This window comes from Callithrix jacchus, chromosome 12, assembly GCF_049354715.1.
Source record: "Callithrix jacchus isolate 240 chromosome 12, calJac240_pri, whole genome shotgun sequence".
In the NCBI taxonomy this organism is placed as follows: domain Eukaryota; kingdom Metazoa; phylum Chordata; class Mammalia; order Primates; family Cebidae; genus Callithrix; species Callithrix jacchus.
In genome coordinates, this window is record NC_133513.1 from 20,848,036 (window position 1) to 20,871,255 (window position 23,220).

The 23,220-nt window shown below is 43.9% G+C and overlaps 1 protein-coding gene across 7 annotated transcripts in view; it reads left to right on the top strand.

Moving 5' to 3' along the window:
• TMC5 (transmembrane channel like 5) overlaps positions 1-23,220 on the top strand; it is a 91,666-nt gene that overhangs the window by 31,130 nt on the left and 37,316 nt on the right. For 5 of the 7 annotated variants that reach the window (XM_078344806.1, XM_078344805.1, XM_078344808.1 and 2 more), the window contains 3 exons: positions 3,130-3,976; positions 7,073-7,245; positions 21,076-21,175. In XM_078344806.1, the coding sequence (XP_078200932.1) occupies positions 3,213-3,976; positions 7,073-7,245; positions 21,076-21,175 (1,037 nt within the window). In that variant the 5' untranslated portion in view covers positions 3,130-3,212. Of the gene's footprint in view, positions 1-3,129; positions 3,977-7,072; positions 7,246-17,224; positions 17,778-21,075; positions 21,176-23,220 lie in introns of those variants that run through there. The other 2 variants (XM_035267090.3, XM_078344809.1) reach the window with 1 other exon arrangement.

Consider the following 23,220-nt stretch of genomic DNA (forward strand, 5'->3'; position numbering starts at 1 on the left):
AGTGAAAGGAAGGAAGGAGGAAGGAAGGAAGGAAAGAGTGAAAGGAAGGAAGGAGGGAGGGAAGAAGGAAGGAAAGAGTAAAAGGAAGGAGGGAGGGAGGGAGGAAGGACGGACGGACGTACAAACAGTTTCTGTAAACATTTTTCCTGTCTTTTGGTAGAAATACTAATTTCTCTTGGGCCAATACAGCTGTATCTGTTTTCAATTTCTAGAAATTTGAATTTACTAGGCATCATTTAGCTGGTTAGATGTCATAGCTTTGAGCTTTGTTAGGCTGTGGAAATCTCTGGAGCATAAATATAACTTTCTAGTCTTAGAATACAAGTAAACAAATAGGATTATTTTTCATGTTAGGGAAAGTAATTTGCAATAAAGCACAACATTTAGTCTTCTGAGCACTACAGACAGTTTGTAAAGGTGTTCCTGTTTGCAAAACTTGGCATACTTGTCAGAATTCTTCTTTTCCATTTGCAAATGACAGAAACCTAACTCAAACCAACTTTAGTTCAAAAGAGAATGTAATGACTCAGGCATCCAGCTGCCTTCAGGTATGGCTGAATTCAGGTGTTTAAATGATGTCATCACCATCTGGGTCCTCTTTCTGTTTATCTCTTGGTTCTGTTCTCCTCCCGGTTGGCATCACTCTTAGGCCCTTCTCCACTGGTGACCACTGACAGCTTCCGGTTTAAAGTTTTCTACTCTGGCTAGTGCAGTGGCTAATGCCTGTAATCCTAACCCTTTGGGAGGCTGAGGTAGACAGATCACTTGAGCCTAGGAGTTTGAAACCAGCTTGGGCAACATAGTGAAACCCTATCCCTACAAAAATACAAAAATTAAGTGGGCATGGTGATGCACACCTGTAGTCCCAGCTACTCAGAAGGCTGAATGAGGAGGATCACCTAAGCCTGTGAGGTCGAGGTTGCACTGAGCTGTGATCATGCTACTGCACTCCAGCCTGGATGGCAGAGTGAGGCTCTGTCTCAAAAAATAAAATAAAATTTCCTAACTCCAAGGCCAGCAGAAGACAACTCCTCTCTTCCTTACAGTTCTGATAAAACTCCCAGAATTGAATCTCAGTGACTTTAACTGGGTTGTATGTTCTGACAGAATCACTGTTGCCAGGAAGAAAATAATTCTGATGGGTCATACTGTTGTACTGGAGTGAGCATAGAAAATCAACACCAAGACAAAAGTATGCCAAATTGCGGGGTCTTTATTGCCGGCGGCCACGAAGGACTCAACGTCTCTCTAACCGGTGGCCCCGAAAGGAGGGTGTCAAGACCTTTTATACCTGTAAACCACCTTGGGGGTGTGGGTGAGGAGCTTCAGACATTCCAAGGGCCATTGGATTTGGTAAATCACCTCCTGGGCAGAGATGAGGGTGAGGGGCTCCAGACATTCTGAGGGTCAGGGGACTTCGGATATTTCGATTGTTACTTAAGTGGATTACGGAAGTCAAGATTAGTGTTAGTTTATACATTGTCTGAGTAGTGGTGGAAATTACAGACCTTAGTGACTTATTACAAGTTGCAGGGGCCAAGATGGTGTGGGTTTGGTCTGCTTGCCTGTCACATTAGGGTTACAGAGAGCAGTTTCAACAGAAAGCCAAGGTATGGTTGACGTATGCAGTTTTATGGGGATTTTACCATGTCACAATATCCCACACCTGGCCCACAGGGACTGACAGTGTGGGAGAGGTGTTACCCAAGGAAAAGCATCAACTACAAAAGAGAGAAATGGATGCCGGGCAGGACACGATAATGAAACACATGCTGAGATGTCACCTATGCTGAGAAAATATGGGCGTGGGTGGGCACATGAACATTCTGAGACCACGGGTGTTGGCAGAAAGTTAATATTGTTTTAGCTCTGATTACTCAAGTCTAACCCTTGTCATTTACATAGAGATAAACCTGTAAAAGTTGGCTGAGCTTTAAAAATGTTCTACTTCCTTTCAAAAACATCACCATTCCTCTCATCATGCTGGCTTGAAACTGTAGACTTATGCTTCTTTTATTTTCCTTCTCCCCCTTCCCTAATGGATCAGCCAACAAATCCTATTGATCCTTTCTTTAAATTTTCTCCCCTACTAATTACTTTTTTACTCTATTCCCTCTGGCACGATGCCGGAAGCTCCAGACTGACTTCTATAGTCTATCCCCATAGCCATCCCAGTGAAATAAGAGCACCTCTTTCCCAGTAAGCCTCAGCATTTGCCTTATTTGAACACAGGTGGAACAATTAGCTGCCTGAGATTGGCTGAAATTCGGTGATTGATATAAGAGTAGGCTACAGTCTGTTGACACCTCCAGTTAGGTCGCGGTTCATTATGTACAGAGAAATCTTTAGGCCAAACTTAAAACATGTTAGGAGGTAGCTTTGGGCTAAATTTAACAAAAGTATGCTGTGGTCTGCAGATCAGAGCTTATGGAGCTCATAAAATCTTACTTGCAAATTGGAAGGGGTCACAGCAATTGTCTGCTTACCCAGTCCTCTAGTTTCCATTAACCATTTTTTTATGCACTCATATTAATTTAGGCTTTGACCCCTAGAACCTTAAGTGTAATCAAAAAGTGCAAAAAGTCTTTGTTTCTTTGAATCCTTTGGTTCACTGTTCTCTTCCCCCACAACCAAAGGAATGTATTGTTCAAGAGGTAAGCTTAGTTCCATGTGGTCTTGTTTAAACAAGATAATTTTCTTTCTCTCTCACCTAATAGTCTGAGCTGATACAATAGCTGTGCTCTGTGAAGTAAGTCATCAGCAACCCAGCAACCTTCCCTCCATTGAGTATTTATTCCGAATGCAGGTCTTGGCTTCGTGCGCATGACCCAAGGTGGTGTGCTGTCATTTCCGCATTCCAGCCCACAGGAAGCAAGATGGAGAAAGCGGGGAATAACTTCTTCCCTCTAACAGCTCAGCCTGGAAGTTGTATGTTACCTGCTCTTCTCATCCCATTGACCACCCTCGTTCATAACTTGGTGCAAGAGAAGCCAGAAACTTAATCTTTATTCTTGGTAGTTGTATACTCCACTACGAATGAACGGAGAGCAGATATTGGAAGGTAACCAGCCATCTCTGCAGGGAAGAAAGGGAAAAAAATCTGACTTTTCTTTTCTTCTTGTTTTTCAGGTGAAAAAAAAAAAAGAGCGATTCCTGAGTAATTGCAAATGCTGGGAGAGTTTACCACTCCAGGGTGAAGAGTCTGTACCAACATGTCTGCCTACTACAGGAATAACGGGTTTGAGGAAGACCCAGATTACCTTGACTATTCAAGGTCTCCGAACCGTACACAAGGGTATTCGAAAACTCAGGGTTATCCAGATGCTCTGGGTCCTTCAAACAATCCACACAACTCCGGCACCAGGAACAATCCATACTCTGTAGACTCCAGAGCACGTCCAGACTATCCTGGATCTCTGAGTAATCCAGACTATTCTGGAACCAGAAGTGAAGCATACTCTTCAGCCTCTAGAACAAGCCCAGACCATCCTATCTCTCTACCAGAGCCAGATTATAGTGAATTTCAGAGTCATCTGTACCACCGACCATCATCCAGACAGCCAGACTACCCTGGATCTCAACGAAATCCTGATTTTGTAGGCTCCAGCAGCAGTGGAAACTATGCAGCCTCCAGAACACATCCAGATTATTTTGGCTCCTTAGGAAAACCGGACTACCCTGGAGCTCAGAGCAACTCTGATCATCCTGGACCCAGGGCCAACTTGAACCGTCCAGGCTCCAGAAGGAATCTAAAACATAGAGGTTTCAGAATCAATCCATACACAGATTCTCTGGGAGAGCCTGATTATCCAGGTGCTGAGATTCAACCTAACTCTCCACCCTTTTTTGGGGAGCCAGACTATCCGGGAACTGAGGACAATCAGAACTCATCAAGTGCTTGGGGAGAACCTGACTATTCAGATGCTGAGAATGGTCATGATTATGGCTCTTCTGAGACCCCAAAGATGACCAGGGTGTAAGTTCTGGTATATATCCCTTCATTGGGAGTGGAGGCTGAGTGCTGGATCATCAAGTCAATGGAATTTGGTTGGTGTGGTTTACATTATGGATATATATGATGGGTTCCATGACCTGAAGTTGTGGTGAAACTCGCATATCTACCTGTAGACCTCACCTGGCTCATGGACTCTCAGTTTGAGGCTTCGAGCCCTTACCTGAACTTAATCTTCCACCACTTCTTACTTGGATCACCTTCCCATTATCCCACCTCTTCCTAATTCGATCCCTGTAAGACATCTAGATCCACACTGTTTCGACCCTGCCAACAGGGTAGGGTTAAGGCTTGACACTCATAAATCCAAACACTTTAATCAGAATTACATCAACAGTAATGAATTGTTATCCAGAAAATCTTTTGGAGATCTAATTCCATGAAGTCAATAAGTTTTTTAAGTAAGATATTGCGCCACTTCTTTGGGTTTTTTGTTGTTTATTTAGTTATTAAATTTTTTTTTCGAGACAGGATCTTGCTGTGTCACCCAGCCTGGAGTACAGTGGCACAATCATAGCTCACTGCAGCCTCAACCTCCTGGGCTCAATTGATCCTCCTGCCTCAGCCTCCCAAGTAGCTGGGACTACAGGTATTCACCTATTATGCCCAGCTAATTTTTGTATTTTTTGTAGAGACGGTGTTTTGCCACGTTGCCCAGGCTGGTCTTGAACTCCTGAGCTCCGAACTGCTGGGATTACAGGCATTAGCTACCATGCCCAGCCATGTTTTTATCACTTCTGATTTTTACACTTTTATTTCTATTTTACTGAAATTGTCAGAATTGATGACTTTTCACCAAAACTTTACTGCAGATTTGATTCACCAATTATCTGTGCTATTTTAATCAAATTTTATCAATTATAGTTTTCATCATTTTCAGTATTCCTTTAAGGCTGTTTTTAAATAGCAAGTTCAGTTTTTCCAGGTTTAGAGTCTATAGATCTAAATTTTGTCTAAAAGATTTTGATCTTCTGTCAATTTTTGTTCCTTGACAAATTTTGCCACTGACAGCATTAGTTTGGGTGACTTAGTTCCACCAAATCTAATTTTTTCTGGGTTAAGTTTTTTTCATGTTCATGTTGCTAGCAAAATGTAATTTATTTTTTTTGAGACAGAGTCTCGCTCTGTAGCCCAGGCTGGGGTGCAGTGGCACAATCTTGGCTCACTGCAACTTCCATGTCTTGGGTTCAAAGTGATTCTCCTGCCTCAGCCTCCCAAGTAGCTGGGATTACAGGCATGCAACACCATGCCCAGCTAGTGTTTGTATTTTTAGTAGAGACAGGTTTTCACTATGTTGGCCAGGCTGATCTTGAACTCCTGACCTCCAGTAATTCACCTTCCTCGGCCTCCCAAAGTGCTGGGAATTACAGACATGAGCCACTGTGCCCAGTCTAGGATGTGATTTTTTAAAAAGTCAGTTTGTGGTTTCATCAATAACAATATTTACCATGTGAAGTTTTAACCAATATGAGTCTGATTTTGTGTTTACTGTTTCTACTAGTAATATTTATAAATTTAATTTTTAAAAAACTGGTGGCTTGTATTTATCTTTAGGAACAAGGATATAGGATTTGAGTGTGCAGCAGTCACGATGTCTTTAGAACCCAAATAGTAGGGTTAACAGGACCAGGTGAAAATGTCCATCTTCATGTTATCCAAAGCCTGACTCATCATTCCAAAGCCTACCTTTGATCCTGTCACTCCTTTGCTTTTCATCTTCCGTGGGTCCCCATAGCCTTCGGGAGAAAGGTCTCCCAAATTCACTTACAGAACATTTATGAATAAGGATACATCGTGTTAATGTAAGATGCCAGCCAAAGACCAGCCTGACTGATCTCCTTTTACGTCTCCTGTGTATCTGCCACCTTGACCCTATACTCTAGATCAGTGGTTCTTGACTTTGGCTGGTCCTTACAGTTACCCAGTTATCTGGGGAACTTTAAAAATAATACAGATGCCTGGGCCCAACCTTCAGAGCTTCTGATTTAATTGTCTGGGATGAAATTTGGGAATTGGTATATGTATTAAATTAAGAATTATTACTTACTAATTGATTTTCATAGCATTTCCTTTATATATTCAATACTTTCTGGCCTCACACCTTTTTTTATGCTGTTCTTCATCCTTGGAATGCCCTCCCCCTATGTATCCTTTCAGTCCCCCGCTCACATGTATCTTTCCATGGAGATTTCTCCCAAAACTCTTTTTTTTTTTTCTTTGAGACGGAGTTTTGCTCTTGTTACCTAGGCTGGAGTGCAATGGCACAAACTTGGCTCACTGCAACCTCCACCTCCTGGGTTCAGGCAATTCTCCCGCCTCAGCCTCCTGAGTAGCTGGGATTACAGGCACGCGCTACCATGCCCAGCTAATTTTCTTATTTTTAGTAGAGACGGGGTTTCACCATGTTGACCAGGATGGTCTCTGTCTCTTGACCTCGTGATCCACCTGCCTCAGCCTCCCAAAGTGCTGGGATTACAAGCTTGAGCCACCGCTCCCAGCCCAAAACTCTCTTTAGTTGGCCTAAATAGGTCAACTCTTTCCTCTGAACGACCTGGGCCTGTCTTTGGATACTCACCAGTTTCTACTTTTAGTATAATTGCTCATAGCTGTGTCTGAGAAGCCGTACCAACTTGTACTGGGAGCTTCTTGAGGGCAGATACCCCATGTTTTTTTCTTGATATCCTCACTTCCTAGCCCATCCCTAACTCAGGGTTGGCATTTAGTCTGCATTTGTGAAATGGAATGGAATGGAATGGATGGATAGATGGATATAGATGGATACATTAATGAATGGATAGATACATGGATGGATAGATGGATGGATAAATGTATGTATGGTTGGATGGATGAGTGGATGGATAGATGGATAAATGGATGAATCAATGGCTGGATGAATAGGTAAATGGAAGAATGGACGGATGGGTGGATGGATAAATGGATGGATGAATATATGATTGAATGGATGGATACATGGATGAGATGGATGGATGGATGGATACATGCATAACAATCCTTACCATACTCCTGGTTGGATAGTGATCCATTATTTTGGGATTTTAGGGTGCTCAGCAGAACATCTTCAATCCAGCCGTCATTTCATCCCAGGAGCAATGGCTTCTTGGGCAACCTTTGGGGAGAGAATGAAGATCACCCTGAAAGCATTGAAATGACATCCATGGAGATGGCAAACTCATATGGGCACTCTCTGCGAGATGCTCCTGGAAATGGCTATGGTAAGCATTTATTAAGCTAGGATCATATGCTGGGAAGAAAATAAAATCAGTGGATTTAGGGGTGCAGTCATTAAGGAGGCTTGGCAATAGAATTAATGTATCCTTCCAATCTCATAGATTGTTTTTTTTTTTTTTTTTAAATACAAGAGTTGAGAATTCAGTGTTTAGAGATGCCAAGCTAATTGTCTTCAATTACAAAAGTCAGGTAAGGGTTGTGGGAAATGGGGACGTGTGCACCCTGTGCCTCCTGGAGGTGGTGAAGTTCAGTCCACAGTGGTTATGTGGCAAGGCGGGATCAGTGTGGCGAGATCCTCATATTTTTCAGCAGAAGCCATATATTTGAGGTTTTATGTGAAACCTGATGTTTATGTATTTCAAAATCATTTTTAAAAGTAAAAATGGGGCCGGTTGCGGTGGCTCAAGCCTGTAATCCCAGCACTTTGGGAGGCCGAGGCGGGTGGATCACAAGGTCAAGAGATCAAGACCATCCTGGTCAACATGGTGAAACCCCGTCTCTACTAAAAATACAAAAAATTAGCTGGGCATGGTGGCACGTGCCTGTAATCCCAGCTACTCAGGAGGCTGAGGCAAGAGAATTGCCTGAACCCAGGAGGTGGAGGTTGCAGTGAGCTGAGATTATGCCATTGCATTCCAGCCTGGGTAACGAGTGAAACTCCGTCTCAAAAAAAAAAAAAAAAAAAAGTAAAAACACCGAGATGGACAAATGAAATCACATTTTTTTGTGAGCTGCCAGTGGCCACTTACAGTTTAGCATATCCTATAGGCATTGAGACAATCAGCATTTATGTGTTCAGAACCTACTGGGGGAAAAGGGAGTTCAGAGGTAGTTCTGCCCTCATGTTATTTAAAGCCTAAATAAGTCAACAAAGGTGGCACATCAAGACTAAAGAAAAGGCCAGGTGTGGTGGCTCACACCTGTAATCCCAGCACTTTGGGAGGCTGAAACAGGTGGATCACCTGAGGTCAGGAGTTGGAGATCAGCCTGGCCAACATGATAAAACCATGTCTCTACTAAAAATACAAAAAATTAGGCAGGCATATACTTGTAATCCCAGCTACCCGGGAGGCTGAGGCAGAAGAATTGCTTGAATCCAAGAGGCAGAGATTGCAGTGAGCCAAGATGGTGCCACTGCACTCCAGGCTGGGCAACAGAGTGAGACTCTGTTTCAAAAAAAAGAAAAAAAGACTAAAGAAAATTAGCAATCAAACTATTAATATTTGAAAAATCATGTTGTCCTCATCATTTGTTGTGTGTATAGGTAAGATGCTTAGCTCCAGGAGGCAAAGGAACTTCTGATCAGTTCTTTTTTTTTTTTTTTTTTTTTCCTAAGAGACAGGGTCTTGCTCTGTCAACCAGGCTGATCATAGCTCACTGCAGCCTCGAACTCCTAGGCTCAAGAAATCCTCCCACCTCAGCCTCCCCAGTAGCTGGGACTGCAGGTGCATTCCACCATGCCTGGCACATTTTTTTTATGCCTGACAAAATGGGGTCTTGCTATGTTGCCCAGGCTTGTCTTGAACTCCTGGCTTTAAGCAGTCCTCCAGCCTTGGCCTCCCAAAGTGCTGGGATTACAGGCTTGAGCCTGGGCAAATTCTGAACAGTACTTACTTCCCAGTAGGAAAAAGAGACTTGTTCCAGGAAGCCATTTGATGGCATAAGAGAAAAAAAATCCAGGCAATATTAAAGGAATTTGGAGCCTGAGGAGGTCAGAAAAGGGAGGAAGTGTTCAGCTAATAAGAAGAGAACAAGATCCCAGCACTTTGGGAGGCCGAGGCGGGTGGATCATGAGGTCAAGAGATCGACACCATCCTGGTCAACATGGTGAAACCCCGTCTCTACTAAAAATACAAAAAATTAGCTGGGCATGGTGGCGCGTGCCTGTAATCCCAGCTACTCAGGAGTCTGAGACAGGAGAATTGCCTGAACCCAGGAGGCGGAGGTTGCGGTGAGCCGAGATTGCGCCATTGCACTCCAGCCTGGGTAACAAGAGCGAAACTCCATCTAAAAAAAAAAAAAAAAAAAAGAAGAGAACAAGAGACCCAAGTGCTGGGAGGTGCAGATGGAGGATTGATAAGCCTTTAGGAGTAGATGGGGAAGGTTTGGAAGAAAGCAGAGAGGAGGGGATAGGATGCATAGCGCTGTGCTAATGAAAACGCTGACTGTTAACACATAGAACATTTTCAATCTGGGCCTAATTTTAAAAATTAGCTGGGCATGGTGGCCCACACCTGGGGTCCCAGCTACTTGGGAGACTGACACAGGAGGATCGCTTGAGTCAGGGAGGTTGAGGCTGTAGTGAGCCATGCTTGTATCACTGTACTCCAGCCTGAGTGACAAAGTGAGACCTGTCTCAAAAAAAATAAAAAAGGAAGAAGAAAGAAAAAGGAAGGAAGGAAGGAAATAAAGAGAAAGAAAGGAAGGAAGGGAAAGGAAGGGAAGGGAAGGGAAGGCTGGGCATGGTGGCTCACACCTGTAATCCCAGCACTTTGGGAGGCCTAGGCAGGCAGATCACAAGGTCAGGAGTTCGAGACCAGCCTGGCCAACAAAGTGAAACCTCGTCTTTACTAAAAATATAAAAATTAGCCAGGCATGGTGGCAGGCGCCTGTTATCCCAGCTACTTGGAAGGCTGAGGCAGAGATTGCAGTGAGCCAAGATCGTGCCACTGCCCTCCAGCCTGGGTGACAGAACAAGACTCTGTCTTGAAGAAAAAAAAAAGAAGAAAGCAAAGAAATATTCCTCTGGGAGCACAGATATCACTTGTTCAGCTCAGGGCTATTCCAAACCTTTATTCCATGCATTCCTCCATAGGGGCAATAGAACTCCCAAGGCAGGAAAGTTTGCTCTTGAAAGGCCAGAAAAACAATCTCTCTCTTTTGGTATATAAAGCACAGATATACATATAGTACACAAACAGATATACCATATAACTTTGGTATTAAAATTTCTTAGAGGACGGCAATAAGGAAAAAATGTCTCCCCTGCTTAAGATACACTGCCCTAATTCCAATGCCAGTGCAACTAATAATTGCAAGCAAGTCTTGAGTGTTTCCTATGCCCTAGAGTCTCTGTCAAGCCCTTGACTTTTATTATCTCATTTAATCTGTACAGCCTTTCAAGCAGGCACTGCCACTCTCCCTGTTTTAACAGATGGGAAAACTAAGGCTCAGAAAGAAACATGCACAAAGTCACTCACTTAATCGACAGAGCCAGGATCACATCCCTTCTCTCTACCCAGAGCCTGACGTCTTATTTACCCTGCATTAGTGATGGGTTGAATCAGGGCAAACAGATTCCTGACCACCAAGCTTCATAGAACGTTGGAAGTTAAAATGCTTAAAAAATTTTTTTTAAAAAGCAGATCAGTGTAGCTTCCTTCTCTGGGATCCTTTGTAGGACAAAGTTTGCAGCCCTTGGCAATCACTCGTCCAGTGTCACCCCATCCTGATAAAGTGTTCACTCCTTAAGGAGAACCTGTATTCATCTCTGCATCCTCCAAGGCTCCAGGTGCTCTTTCTAGTGTCACAGTGCCTGGCCCACAGCAGGTGTTTGAAAAATGCTAACTAAGTTAATAGCAACAGCAACACCTGTAAGAGTTGTATCAGCTAGCTGTTGCCACAGGAATGCTGCATAACAAACAACTCCAAAAACCTAGAATTGTACAATAAACAAGCATTTATTTCTTATGCATCTGCAAGGTTGGGGTTGGGGTTGGGGTTCAGATGTGGCTGGTCTGGACTGAGTTTGTTGTGCTTGACTCTAGGTCATGGGTTCTATTTAGTTCTAGCATCCCTCTTCTTGGATCAGTGAGCAACCTAGGCCAATGTCTTCCCATGGCATAAGCGAAAAGTGCTCAAAGTGGCAAGCAGAAACACACGGAATCTTTAAAAGCCTTGGTTTGGAACTGGCACGCTGTCACTTCTGCCTCATTCCGTTGTTAAAATCAAGTCACATAACTAAGCCCAATATCAATGGAGGTGGAGAAGGTAGGGGAAGTGTAATATTTGCTGAATAACAGTTAATCTATGACCTTTAATAGATATTAGGGTTTACCTGTTCTAGGATTATTTAATTACTTTACATGTATTCACTGATTCAACTCCCCCAATAAGCCTGTGTGAAGGGCCTATTATTTATTTATTTTCAAGACAAACCGCCCGCTCTGTCACCCAGACTGGAGTGCAGTGGTGCAATCTCAGCTCACTGCAGCCTTCAGATGCTAGGATGAACTCTGTCCCTAAGGAAATCATGCCCTATTTCAAGTTTATTCATGTGTCATCATAAAATGCTAGAGTTGGAAGGAAACTTTGTACACACACAGACAAGTATTTTTCAGATTCTGTTATAACTTATTACAAGTTGTGAAATGGATTTTTAAAAATGAAATAGAAAAAAGTGGACTAGGCAGGGTGTGGTGGCTCATGCCTGTAATCCCAGCACTTTGGGAGGCTGAGGCAGGCGGATTACCTGAGGTCAGGAGTTCAAGACCAGCCTGGCCAACATGGTAAAATCCTGTCTCTACTAAAAATACAAAAATTAGCCAGACATGATGGCACACGCCTGCAGTCCAACTACTTGGGAGGCTGAGGCTGGAGAATCACTTGAACCTGGGAGGCAGAGATTACAGTGAGCTGAGATTATGCCACTGCACTCCAGCCTGGGTGACAGAGCAAGTCTCAAAAAAAAAAAAAAGAGCAGACTAGTGTAAGGCTATGTTAGAGTGCTATTTACGTAGTCAAACAAAGTATATTTTGTAAAACTTTTTAGTTCTGTATGTATAGGTGTGTCCTGGATCTCAGTGCACCATTATTTATACACACAAACACACAGACACACACATTTTTTTTTTTTTTTTTTGCTGGGCTCCATGGCTCATGCCTGTAATCCCAACACTTTGAGAGACCAAGGCTGGCAGATTGTTTGAGCCCAGAAGTTCAAGACCAGCCTGGGCAACATGGTGAAACCCCATCTCTACAAAAAATACAAAATGTTAGCCAGGCATGGTGATGCATGGTTGTAGTCCCAGCTACTCAGGAGGCTGAGGTGGGAGGACTGCTTCAGCCCAGGAGGCCAAAGCTGAAGTGAATTTAAGTCACACGCCTGCACTCCAGCCTAGGTTACAGAGTGAGAACCTGTCTTAAAATATATATTTATATAAACATTTAATGTAGTTTTATTTTTATATTATATATTTTATATATAAATATATAAAGATACAATTATGTTATATATTATATTTTAATATATTTATATATAACATACATTTATTAAAATACAAAAAAATATAAAATATATGATAGAAAATATATTTTTTTATTTTATATCATATATACATATACACATATATTTATATCATGTATACATATACATATTTATTATATATAATATATATTTTATATGCATATATATGTATATGTATATATGATATAAAATAATATATACATATATATGTATATAAATATACGTGTATATATATACATATATATTTTTTTTTGTAGAGACAGGGTCTCATTATGTTGCCCAGGCTGGTCTCAAACTTTTGGGCTCTAGTAATCCTCCCACCTTGGCTGCCCAAAGCACTGGGATTACAGGCGTGAGCTACTTCGTCTTGCCAACAATTATTTTTAAATATGGCTTAGTCAAATGAAAACCATTGATATAGGCAGATCATTGGGGAGATGCATTGATCGAAGTTTTTTTGACTATTCATGTAATTACTATGGTGGAGCGTGGAAGCAGTCAGACTGGTGAAAGATAGAGGGCCTGCAGTCCGTTAAGAAGCTGTCTAAGGATCACTGTGTGTGGTGATGAAGGTTGGATCAGAGGCAGAGACCGACAAATAAAAAGGAAGCAATAAGCCAGGCATGGGGGTTATGCCTGTAATCTCAACACTTTGGGAGACTGAGGCGGGAGGATTGCTTGAGCCTGGGAGGTTGAGGCTGCAGTGGGCTGTGATCTAGCTTAGGTGACAGAGCAAGACCCTGTCTCAAAAACAAACAAACAAACAAAAACAAAAAAAAAGCAGCAGAGGAGAGAGACTAGGGAATGCTGGAGCCAAAAGGCAAATCTGTGAGCAACAGGAATAAATTAATGAGGTCATCTACATAATGATGCATGCAGAGAGAAGCCACTTAGAACTCTCACTTTTCAGCCCCATCGCCTATAAGAAAACCATTAGCCTCATTCTACAAGAGATGTATGCCATTTCAGGGAGGGTTAGATATTGCTACTTAGAAGGGAAAACCATTGAGATATGAATGATCACACTCTCTATTTGGTCCCCACCAGGGCAGAGATTTGGTCCCAGAGAATGACTTTAATTATCAGGGAGAAGAAATGCCTTTGAACTTCATGACTGCTCTGTCTAGCCAGCATGAAGTTAGAAGACTGTACAGAAAAAAAACAAAGTGTGTTTTCTGTTCTCTCATTCAACAACCATCAACACAGAAGGCTTCTGTGAAAAAATGGGTGGGGGTTTCTCCCACACACGAAGAAAGTAATCAGCTTTACAGCAGACATTGCTGGCTGTCCTCCAATTCAATTCTGACACTGTCTACCTGGAGATAGTGTCAGATCCCACAAGACAAAGGCGCAGTTCCCAAGATTATATCTCCTTCAGACACCAGCCACAAGTCTAGGCTGCTGGAATTTCTTCCTTTTATTGCTGTTATTATTTTTGAGACGGTCTCACTTGGTTACCCAGGCTGGAGCACAGCAGCACCATTTCAGCTCACTGCAACCTCTGCATCCCAGGTTCAAATGACTCTTGTGCCTCAGCCTCCTGTGTAGCTGGGATTACAGGCATGCACCAACATGCCAGACTAATTTTTGTATTTTTAGTAGAGATGGGGTTTCACCATGTTGGCCAGGCTGATCTCAAACTCCTGACCTCAAGTGACTTGCCCACCTTGGCTTTCCAAAGTGCTGGGACTATCGGCGTGAGCCACCGTGCCCGGCCCCAAACTTCTGACCAACCATCTTCAAGTTGGGGTTCCCATGACCTCCTCCTTGGGTTTGGTTCATTTGCTAGAGCAGCTCACAAAACTCTGGGAAACATTTATGTTTGCTGATTTATTACAAAGAATATTATAAGGGACACAGATGAAGACATGCATAGGGTGAGGTATATGGGAAAGGGCACAGAGCTTTCATGACCTATTTTTTTTTTTTTTAGCCACCCTCGAGGAACCTCCCCATGTTCAGCTATCAGAAAGCTCCCTGAACCCAGTTCTCTTGGGCCTTTTATGGGGAGGCTTTGTTACATAGGCATGGTTGACAACCATGTAGAAATGTGATTAAACGGCCAGGGCTGGGGCTCACACCTGTAATCCCAGCGCTTTGGGAGACTGGGGCAGTTGGATCACCTGAGATCAGGAGTTCAAGACCAGTCTGGCCAACATGTTGAAACCCCATCTCTACTAAAAATACAAATATTAGCTGGATGTGGTGGCAAGTGTCTATAGTCCCAGCTATTCAGGAGACTGAGGCAGGAGAATCGCTTGAACTCTTGAACTCAGGAGGCAGAGGTTGTAGTGAGCCGAGATTATGCCATTACACTCCAGCCTGGGTGACAGAGGAAGACTCCATCTCAAAAAAACAAAAATGTGGTTGGACAAAAGGTGTATGATCTCATACTAATAGATGATTGGGGAAACCCAACAAGGCCTGTCTGTTCAGATCCTTCTTGGGTTCTCTGTGTAGCATTCCTCCCTCCAGGGTTTGGGGCAGGACCCCTTCTGAAATGAGGGAAAATTTCTTTATGGCCAACTCCAAGACAGAAAGGTAGAGGAAGACTGGGGTCCTGCCTTGGGGAGAAAAAAGAGCAAGTGAAAAGAGGAAGAGGTCAGAGAGAAAAATTCTGTTTTCTGAGGCTTAAAAATCCTAACATTATAACAAGGGCTATGGGAGTTATGAGCCAGGAACCATGGGTGGGAAAAAAATCGAATATATACATATACATACATATCTATAATAATAATATCACAGAAACCCTGGTAGAAGAGGAGTCCCCAAAAGCCAGAGAGTAGTAAAGAAATAGAGGACGGAAGATGAACCTGGCTGTCCATCATTTTTGCTTTGTGTTGAATCTGATTCACAAACCACATACAACTAAATCATAGCCCAGGCTGGGCGCAGTGGCTCACACCTGTAATTCCAGGACTTTTGGAGGCTGAGGTGGGCAGATCACTTGTGTTCAGAGGTTTGAGACCAGCCTGAGCAACATGGTGAAACCCTGTCTCTATGAAAAATAGAAAAATTGGCTGAGCATGACGGCTCATGCTGTAATCCCAGCACTTTGGGAGGCCTAGCTGGGTGGATCATTTGAGGTCAGGAGTTTCAGACCAGACTGGCCAACACGGCAAAACTCTCTACTAAAAATACAAAAATTAGCCAGGGATGGTGGTGCATGCCTATAATCCCAGCTACTCGGGAGGCCCAGCTGGAGAATCACTTGTACCCAGGAGGCATGGTGGTCCCCCTGTGGTCCCAGCTACTCGGGAGGCCCAGCTGGAGAATCACTTGTACCCAGGAGGCCTGGTGGTCCCGCTGTGGTCCCAGCTACTCGGGAGGCCCAGCTGGAGAATCACTTGTACCCAGGAGGCATGGTGGTCCCCCTGTGGTCCGAGCTACTCAGGAGGCCCAGCGGGAGAATCACTTGTACCCAGGAGGTGTGGTGGTCCCGCTGTGGTCCCAGCTACTCAGGAGGCCCAGCTGGAGAATCACTTGTACCCAGGAGGCATGGTGGTCCCGCTGTGGTCCCAGCTACTCAGGAAGCCCAGCTGGAGAATCACTTGTACCCAGGAGGCATGGTGGTCCCGCTGTGGTCCCAGCTACTCGGGAGGCCCAGTGGGAGAATCACTTGTACCCAGGAGGCATGGTGGTCCCGCTGTGGTCCCAGCTACTCGGGAGGCCCAGTGGGAGAATCACTTGTACCCAGGAGGCGTGGTGGTCCCGCTGTGGTCCCAGCTACTCGGGAGGCTGAAGCGGGAGGATTGCTTGAGCTCAGGAGATCAAGGCTGCAGTGAGTTATGATCATGCCATTGCACTCCAGCCTGGGTGACAGAACAAAAAAAAAAAAGTTTAAAATGTTGTACTTAACTCGAGGTGGCTCATGCCAGTCATCCTAGCACTTTGGTAGGCTGAGGCAGGAGAATCACTTCAGGTCAGGAGTTTGAGACCAGCCTGGCCAATACTGTGAAACCTCATCTCTGCAAAAAATACAAAAATTTGCTGAGGCAGGAAAATTGCTTTAACCAAGGAGGCAGTGAGCTGAGATCATGCCACTGCACTCCAGCCTGGGCAACAGAGAAAGACTCTGTCTCTAAATAAATAAATGAAAAATTAAAAAAAAAAAGCATGGAGGAAGGAAGTACAAAGTTTGTACAGCAGCTCCACACGTGATGCCCTCAAGGACTGAAGACCTTTCTGCAGCCTTTTGCTTTACCATCCTTAGCAGGTGAACATTCATTCTCTTGTTTCCTAAATGTCTGGAGGAGGACTGGTGAAGGACAAATTGTGAACCCAGGCAAATTGTCCCCTTTGAAAGAGCATTCCTGGAAACCACAAGTCTCATTGCCTAAAACTGGGTCACAGGTCCACCCTTAGCCACAAAGAATGCTGGGAGACTTTGAGCACTGCATCTGCACAGGAAATGAGCTTTTGCTGGTATGAGAAAAAAGGAAAATGGACACTGAGAGGCAGAAAAATAGCAGAGTCCACCACCTAAGGCATCAGGAGATGATAATTGCATCTCTGTAAACCTATGTGGATTTCTACAGGCATGTAAAATTATAAAATATAAGTTCTAAGCCAGAGGCACTAAATTAAAAAAAAAAAATCTTACCCTTTGACTATGAGTCATTTAGAAAAATATCTTCCTTCTGTTTCTAGAATCCCATTGTCTCAAATGAAAGATTCTGTTTTAGATTTCTTGCCTAGCTACCAAGACAGAATTCTCTACAGGAAAACATTCCTCCTCCTGAGAAAACTCCTCTGGGACTAGATGCAGGGAGTTATGTTGTGATTTAGGCAGGGCTGGCTTCGGTGCTCATCCCGGCATTTAAAAAAAAATGTGAATGGTGTATCCCTTTGTGATCGACATCACTTTGTCCCTGCGAGTCCCAGTCAATGCCAGTGTGACTGCTGGATGAAGTCTCAGGAAGCCCACCCCAGCGGAGAAGAAGGCTTGCGGGAGGCAGGAGATGCTATCCTATGACCACGTGAATGAAATTGTCATAGAGGTTGAAAATGTTTCCGCTGGGGTCCAAAGCCACCCATCCTCAAATCAGGTTTTTCAGGAAAATGTGCTGCTAGACTCAAGCATCAACATGGTTTCTTCAATATCTGACATTGATGTGACAGACTCTCTGACAGTCAGCAAAAGGCATGACCAAAAAGGCAACTGGGTGCTGCGGTTTTCAACACCTTTGAATGAATCGATGTCTCAGACTCTTCATAGCCTAGAATGCATGGGCATAGACACTCCCGGTTCTTCACATGAAACTGTTCAAGGTAGTGAAATGCTGGGGAAGAGGAGTTAGGGGAGTAGGAAAGAGGGCTTCCACATTGTCCGCAGCATATTTTACTTTTAAGCTATCAAGTGGGGCCAGGCGTGGTGGCTCACACCTGTAATCCTACTTCTTTGGGAGACCAAGGTAGGAAGTCATTTGAGCCCAGGAGTTTGAGACTAGCCTGAGCAACATAGGGAGACTCCATTGCTACAAAAAAAAAAAAAAAAAACTTTAAAAAATAATAACTGGGAATGATGGTGCACACCTGTGGTCCCAGCTACTCAGGAGGCCAAGGTGGGAGGATTGCTTGAGCCCAGGAGTTGGAGGCTGCAGCGAGCTCTGATGGCACCACTGAAACCCAGCCTGGGTGACAGAGTAAGATCCTGTCTCTTAAAAAAAAAAAAAGACAAGTAATATGGAGGGGTGAAAGGTTTTGTGGGTGAACTAAGGATGCGAAGGGCAAAGGCAGGGATCACTTTAAGACATCCCTAACAAGCGCTTATTTTGATCAAGCTTATTTCATATGCCTTGTGCTCTGCACAGCACCTGCTTTTTGTTACCTATCAAATTGAATTTTATGTACCCCCTGCGCTCCACACTTTTGAGGCAGGCATTTTCATGTGCTTAATGAGGAAACTGAAGCTCAGATAAATTTAGTGACCTGGAAGATCTGGGGCCCAAATACAGGTCTAGCTAATTCCCAAGACTACATTTTTTTTTTTTTTTTTTTTTTTGAGACAAAGTCTTGCTGTCGCCTAGGCTGGAGTGTAAGTGGTGCAATCTTGGCTCACTGCAACCTCTGCTTCCCAGGTTTTAGCGATTCTCATGCACTCAGCCTGCTGAGTAGCTGAGATTATAGACACATGCCACCATGCCCTGCTAATTTTTGTATTTTTAGTAAAGATGGGGTTTTACCACGTTGGCCAAGCTTGTCTCAAACTCCTGGCCTCAGGTGATCTGCCCGCCTTGGCTTCCCAAAGTACTGGGATGGATAACAGGAGGTGTGAGATACCATGCCTGGCCTCTGGCCTCAAGCCTACATTCCTTTTTTTTTTTTTTAGATGGAGTTTCAATCTGTCATCCAGGCTGGAGTGTGCAAAGGCACGATCTCAGCTCACTGCAACCTATGCCTCCCGGGTTCAAGCAATTCTCCTGCCTCAGCCTCCTGAGTAGCTGGGATTACAGACATGATCCACCATTACAGCTAATTTTGTATTTTTAGTAGAGACAGGGTTTCTCCATGTTGGTCAGGCTGGTCTCAAACTCCCGACCTCAGGTGATGCGCCCACCTCAGCCTCCCAAAGTGCTGGGATTACAGGTGTGAGCCACCATGCCTGGCCCAGAGATGCTGTTTCTGTTTCACCCCCACAGAATTCCAGGCATAAAGCCTAGCAGCTTTCAATGATTTCAGGGAGAAGAAAGACATCCTTTTTCTTACACAAAGCATTTAGTGAAGAAGATAGGGCATTGCCTCTCACACTGCTGGCTCCCTGCAGCTCTGTTTATTCCCCTCTTCCATCTTTCTTCCTCTCAATCTACTCACCCTTCCTTCCCAAGAGAGGCACAAATTGCTCGTCTTCAGCAGAGAGATTTGTTGGTCCTCTTTTGGGGATTCCTCTTATACCTTAACTGTGTCATTACAATGACTGTGGTATTTCCTGGTAGGCAGTTCTAGCCCCATGCTGTGACCACGGAGCCAGCCTGCTCCCTCAGCCACCCTCCGCATGGTGTCACTGCCCTGCTGGCTTGTTTGTCACAGGATAGCAACAGCACTTCTCACATCACATGCAGATACCACGGTAATCAGAGGAAGAGACATCTGTTCTTTTCTTGTTTTTTTGTTTTTTGTTTGTTTAGAAGGAAGAAACCTTTTCTAAGAAATTTCTCAGCAGCAGACCTCCTCTCAGAGGACATTGGTTAATGCTGTGTCACATGCCTCTGCTGCAGGGGACAGGGTCGTGGGGAGTGGTTTCCTTAGACTAAGACTTGTTAGCCGGGCGTGGTGGCTCACACCTGTAATCCCAGCACTTTGGGAGGCCGAGGTGGGTGGATCACGAGGTCAAGAGATCAAGACCATCCTGGTCAACATAGTGAAACCCCATCTCTACTAAAAATACAAAAAATTGGCATGGTGGCACGTGCCTATAATCCGGCTACTCAGGAGGCTGAGGCAGGAGAATTGCCTGAGCCCAGGAGGTGGAGGTTGCAGTAAGCCGAGATCCTGCCATTGCACTCCAGCCTGGGTAACAAGAGTGAAACTCCGTCTCAAAAAAAAAAAAAAAAAAGAAAAAAAGACTTGCTCTTTGGGCCTGGGGATGGGCTCCACCTTGAGAAAGCTCAGGACCATGTAAGGGAGGCAGGTAGATTCCTAAACACAATTGGGATTCCATTAACAAGGAGGAAATAAATTTGGGGTGGATGACCAATAGCGTCTGCCACATTGACTGCAAATGTGAATATGAGTTAGCAGGAGAAAAGAAGGATGTACTTCTGGGAGGGGGAAGAGCATTCAACGATAGTCAAGGAATATGAAATCTCTTGGACCTGGGATCAGGGGCAAAAGCAAGAGATCCAGGCATAGTGGCTTACACCTGTAATCCCAGCACTTTGGGAGGCTGAGGTGGGAGAATCTCTTGAGGTCAGAAGTTGGAAACTAGCTTGGGCAACATAGCAAAACTCCATCTCTACAAATAAAAAAAATTAGCTGGTTGTCATGGTGTATGCCTGTAGTCCCAGCTACTCTGGAGGCTGAGGTGAGAGGATTGTTTGAGCCCAGGAGTTCAAGACCAGCCTGGACAATGTAGTGAGACCTCAACTTTACAAAAATAAAAAAAATTAGCCAGACATGGTGGTGCATACCTGTAATCACAACAATTTGGGAGGCTGAGGTGGGTGGATTGCTTAAGCCCAGGGGATCAGTGTTGCAGTGAGCTGTGATTGTGCCATTGCACTCTAGTCTGGGTGACACAGCAAGACTCTGTATCAAAAAAAAAAAAAAAAAGGTCGGCTGACCAAACATGCCGGATCTTGTTGACTTTGCTAAATGATTTTTGTTACAGGAAAGAGAAAAACACTGAATTAGAATAGAGTGCAGTCATTATTCATTTGCTCTGGCTCTGAGCTTTAACACATCTATGTGTCTTTTTGTTGTTTTCCTTTGTGATCTTTGAGATCCCCAAGTCTGTATATTCTTCTTTCCTTGTGTTCTTATAAAAACATCTCTGACTTCAGTACCCCATTTTAGTGTTATGATTCTGTAAAAGAAAAAAGAAATTAAACTCCATTAATTTCTTTCATAGGTCAGAAGTTAATTGCATCTCTCATACCCATGACATCCAGAGACAGAATTAAGGCCATCAGAAACCAGCCAAGGACCATGGAAGAGAAAAGGAATCTTAGGTATGGACCAAAGGCTTTTCTTCTTTCCCAGATTTGACATGAACCTCAATCTTCTACTTTTGACCCATCTCTAAAAGATAAGAAATAATTAAGTGCAATAGAAAAGGCAAATCCTCCTGACAGAAAAATTTCAAATACCCTATGTAGGTACTCCTTTCTCCAGGAGCTACAGCTTGATTCCTACTCCTGGGCTGGAGTGTGGGCTCTGCTTAATGAGCTACTTTCAAAGAGTAGGGCATGGAAGAAAGAAAGTAGAGTAACTTTCCAGGGCAGAGTCTGCCTAATACTGCCTTGGCTAAGACTCAAGGTTAACATACCAAAGGTGAGTCATGTGATGGGAAAAACATGTCTCCTTTGTGACACTCTGTCCTAAAACCCACAACCCCAGTATAAACATCAGAAAACATTAGGGAAATCCCAACTGAAGGACACTCTACAAAATGCTCGACCAGTACCCCTTGAAACTGTCGAAGTTGCCAGTCGCAGTGGCTCACACCTGTAATCCCAGCACTTTGGAAAACTGAGGCAGGCACATCATGAGGTCAGGAGATTAAGACCATTCTGGCTAAGTGAAACCCTGTCTCTACTGAAAATATAAAAAAATTAGCTGGTCATGGTGGCATGCACCCGTAGTCCCAGCTATTCAGAAGGCTGAGGGAGAAGAATCGCTTGAACCCAGAAGGCGGAGGTTGCAATGAGCTGAGATTGCACCACTACATTCCAGCCTGGGCGGCAGAGCAAGACTCCATCTCAAAAATAAGACAAAAAGAAAAAATTGTCAAAGTCATCAAAAACAAAGAAAGTCTGAGAAACTGTCAAAGACTAGAAAGTTCTAAAGAGATGTGACAGGCCAGTGTGATGGCTCACGCCTGTAATCCCAGCACTTTGGGAGGCTGATGTGGGTGGATCACAGGTCAGGAGTTCGAGACCAGCCTGACCAACATGGTAAAACCCTGTCTCTACTAAAAATACAAAAATTACCTGGGCATGGTGGCATGCACCTGTAATCCCAGCTACTCAGGAGGCTGAGACAGAAGAATCGCTTGAACCTGGGAGGTGGAGGTTTCAGTGAGCCAAGATTGTGCCACTGTACTTCAACCTGGGTGACAGAGCAAGACTCCATCTCAAAAAAAATAAAAAAAGACCTTAGGAGTTTTATAAGCTCAGGAACTCAAAACCCAAAGGTGAGGGCTGTTTTAGCCTTTAAAGTTTACATTAATTGTTGCTTAATTTTTTTTTTTTCAATTTGAGTTAGTTGGCAGAAGCTTGTAGAGTGGAAGCAACAGTAATTACCAGTAAATGATTCAAGGATGCAGGATTTTCTGAGGTGTCAAAGATAAATTTCAAAGCCTGGCAGCAGGGAATAGATTTGTCAACAAGTAAATTACAAATGGCAGAAAGCAGATCAGGCCAAGTCAAAATAGAGATTACAACGTGAGGACCAGAAAGGTCTGCCCTCCCTAATTTTTCTGGGGAAAAATGGACAGAGGGGGCATTTGAGCTGGGCCCTGAAAGGCAATAGACAGTGACACTGGGGTGGGCCTTCGAGGTCGACCAAAGGAAGCTGGGAGAGAACCAGAACAGAGCAGATGTGGTGAGTTCATGGAAGGGTAAGGAGACTAATTGTGACTGTGTCTTTCTGAAAACACTCTTTCATTTCAAACTCTGCATGGCTCCCTCTGTCACTGAATAAGGGTCCCAAAGACCTTATAGCAGGATATCTCAATCTCAGTACAAGTAACATCTTAGGGCTGGATCTGTCTTTGTCGTGGGAGCTGTTTTTTTCATCGTAGGGTGTGCAGCAGCATCTCTGATCTCTGTGTAGTTGATGCCAGTAGCACCCCTTCTCCACTCTAGTTCCACAGCCAAAAAAGTTTCCAGACATTTTCAACTGTGTGGGGGCAAAATTGCCCTGGGTTGAGAACCTGTATTAGTCTGTTCTCATGCTCCTAATAATGACATACTTGAGACTGAGTAATTTATAAAGGAAAGAGGTTTAATGGACTCAGTTCCACATAGCAGGAGAAGCCTCACAATAATGATGG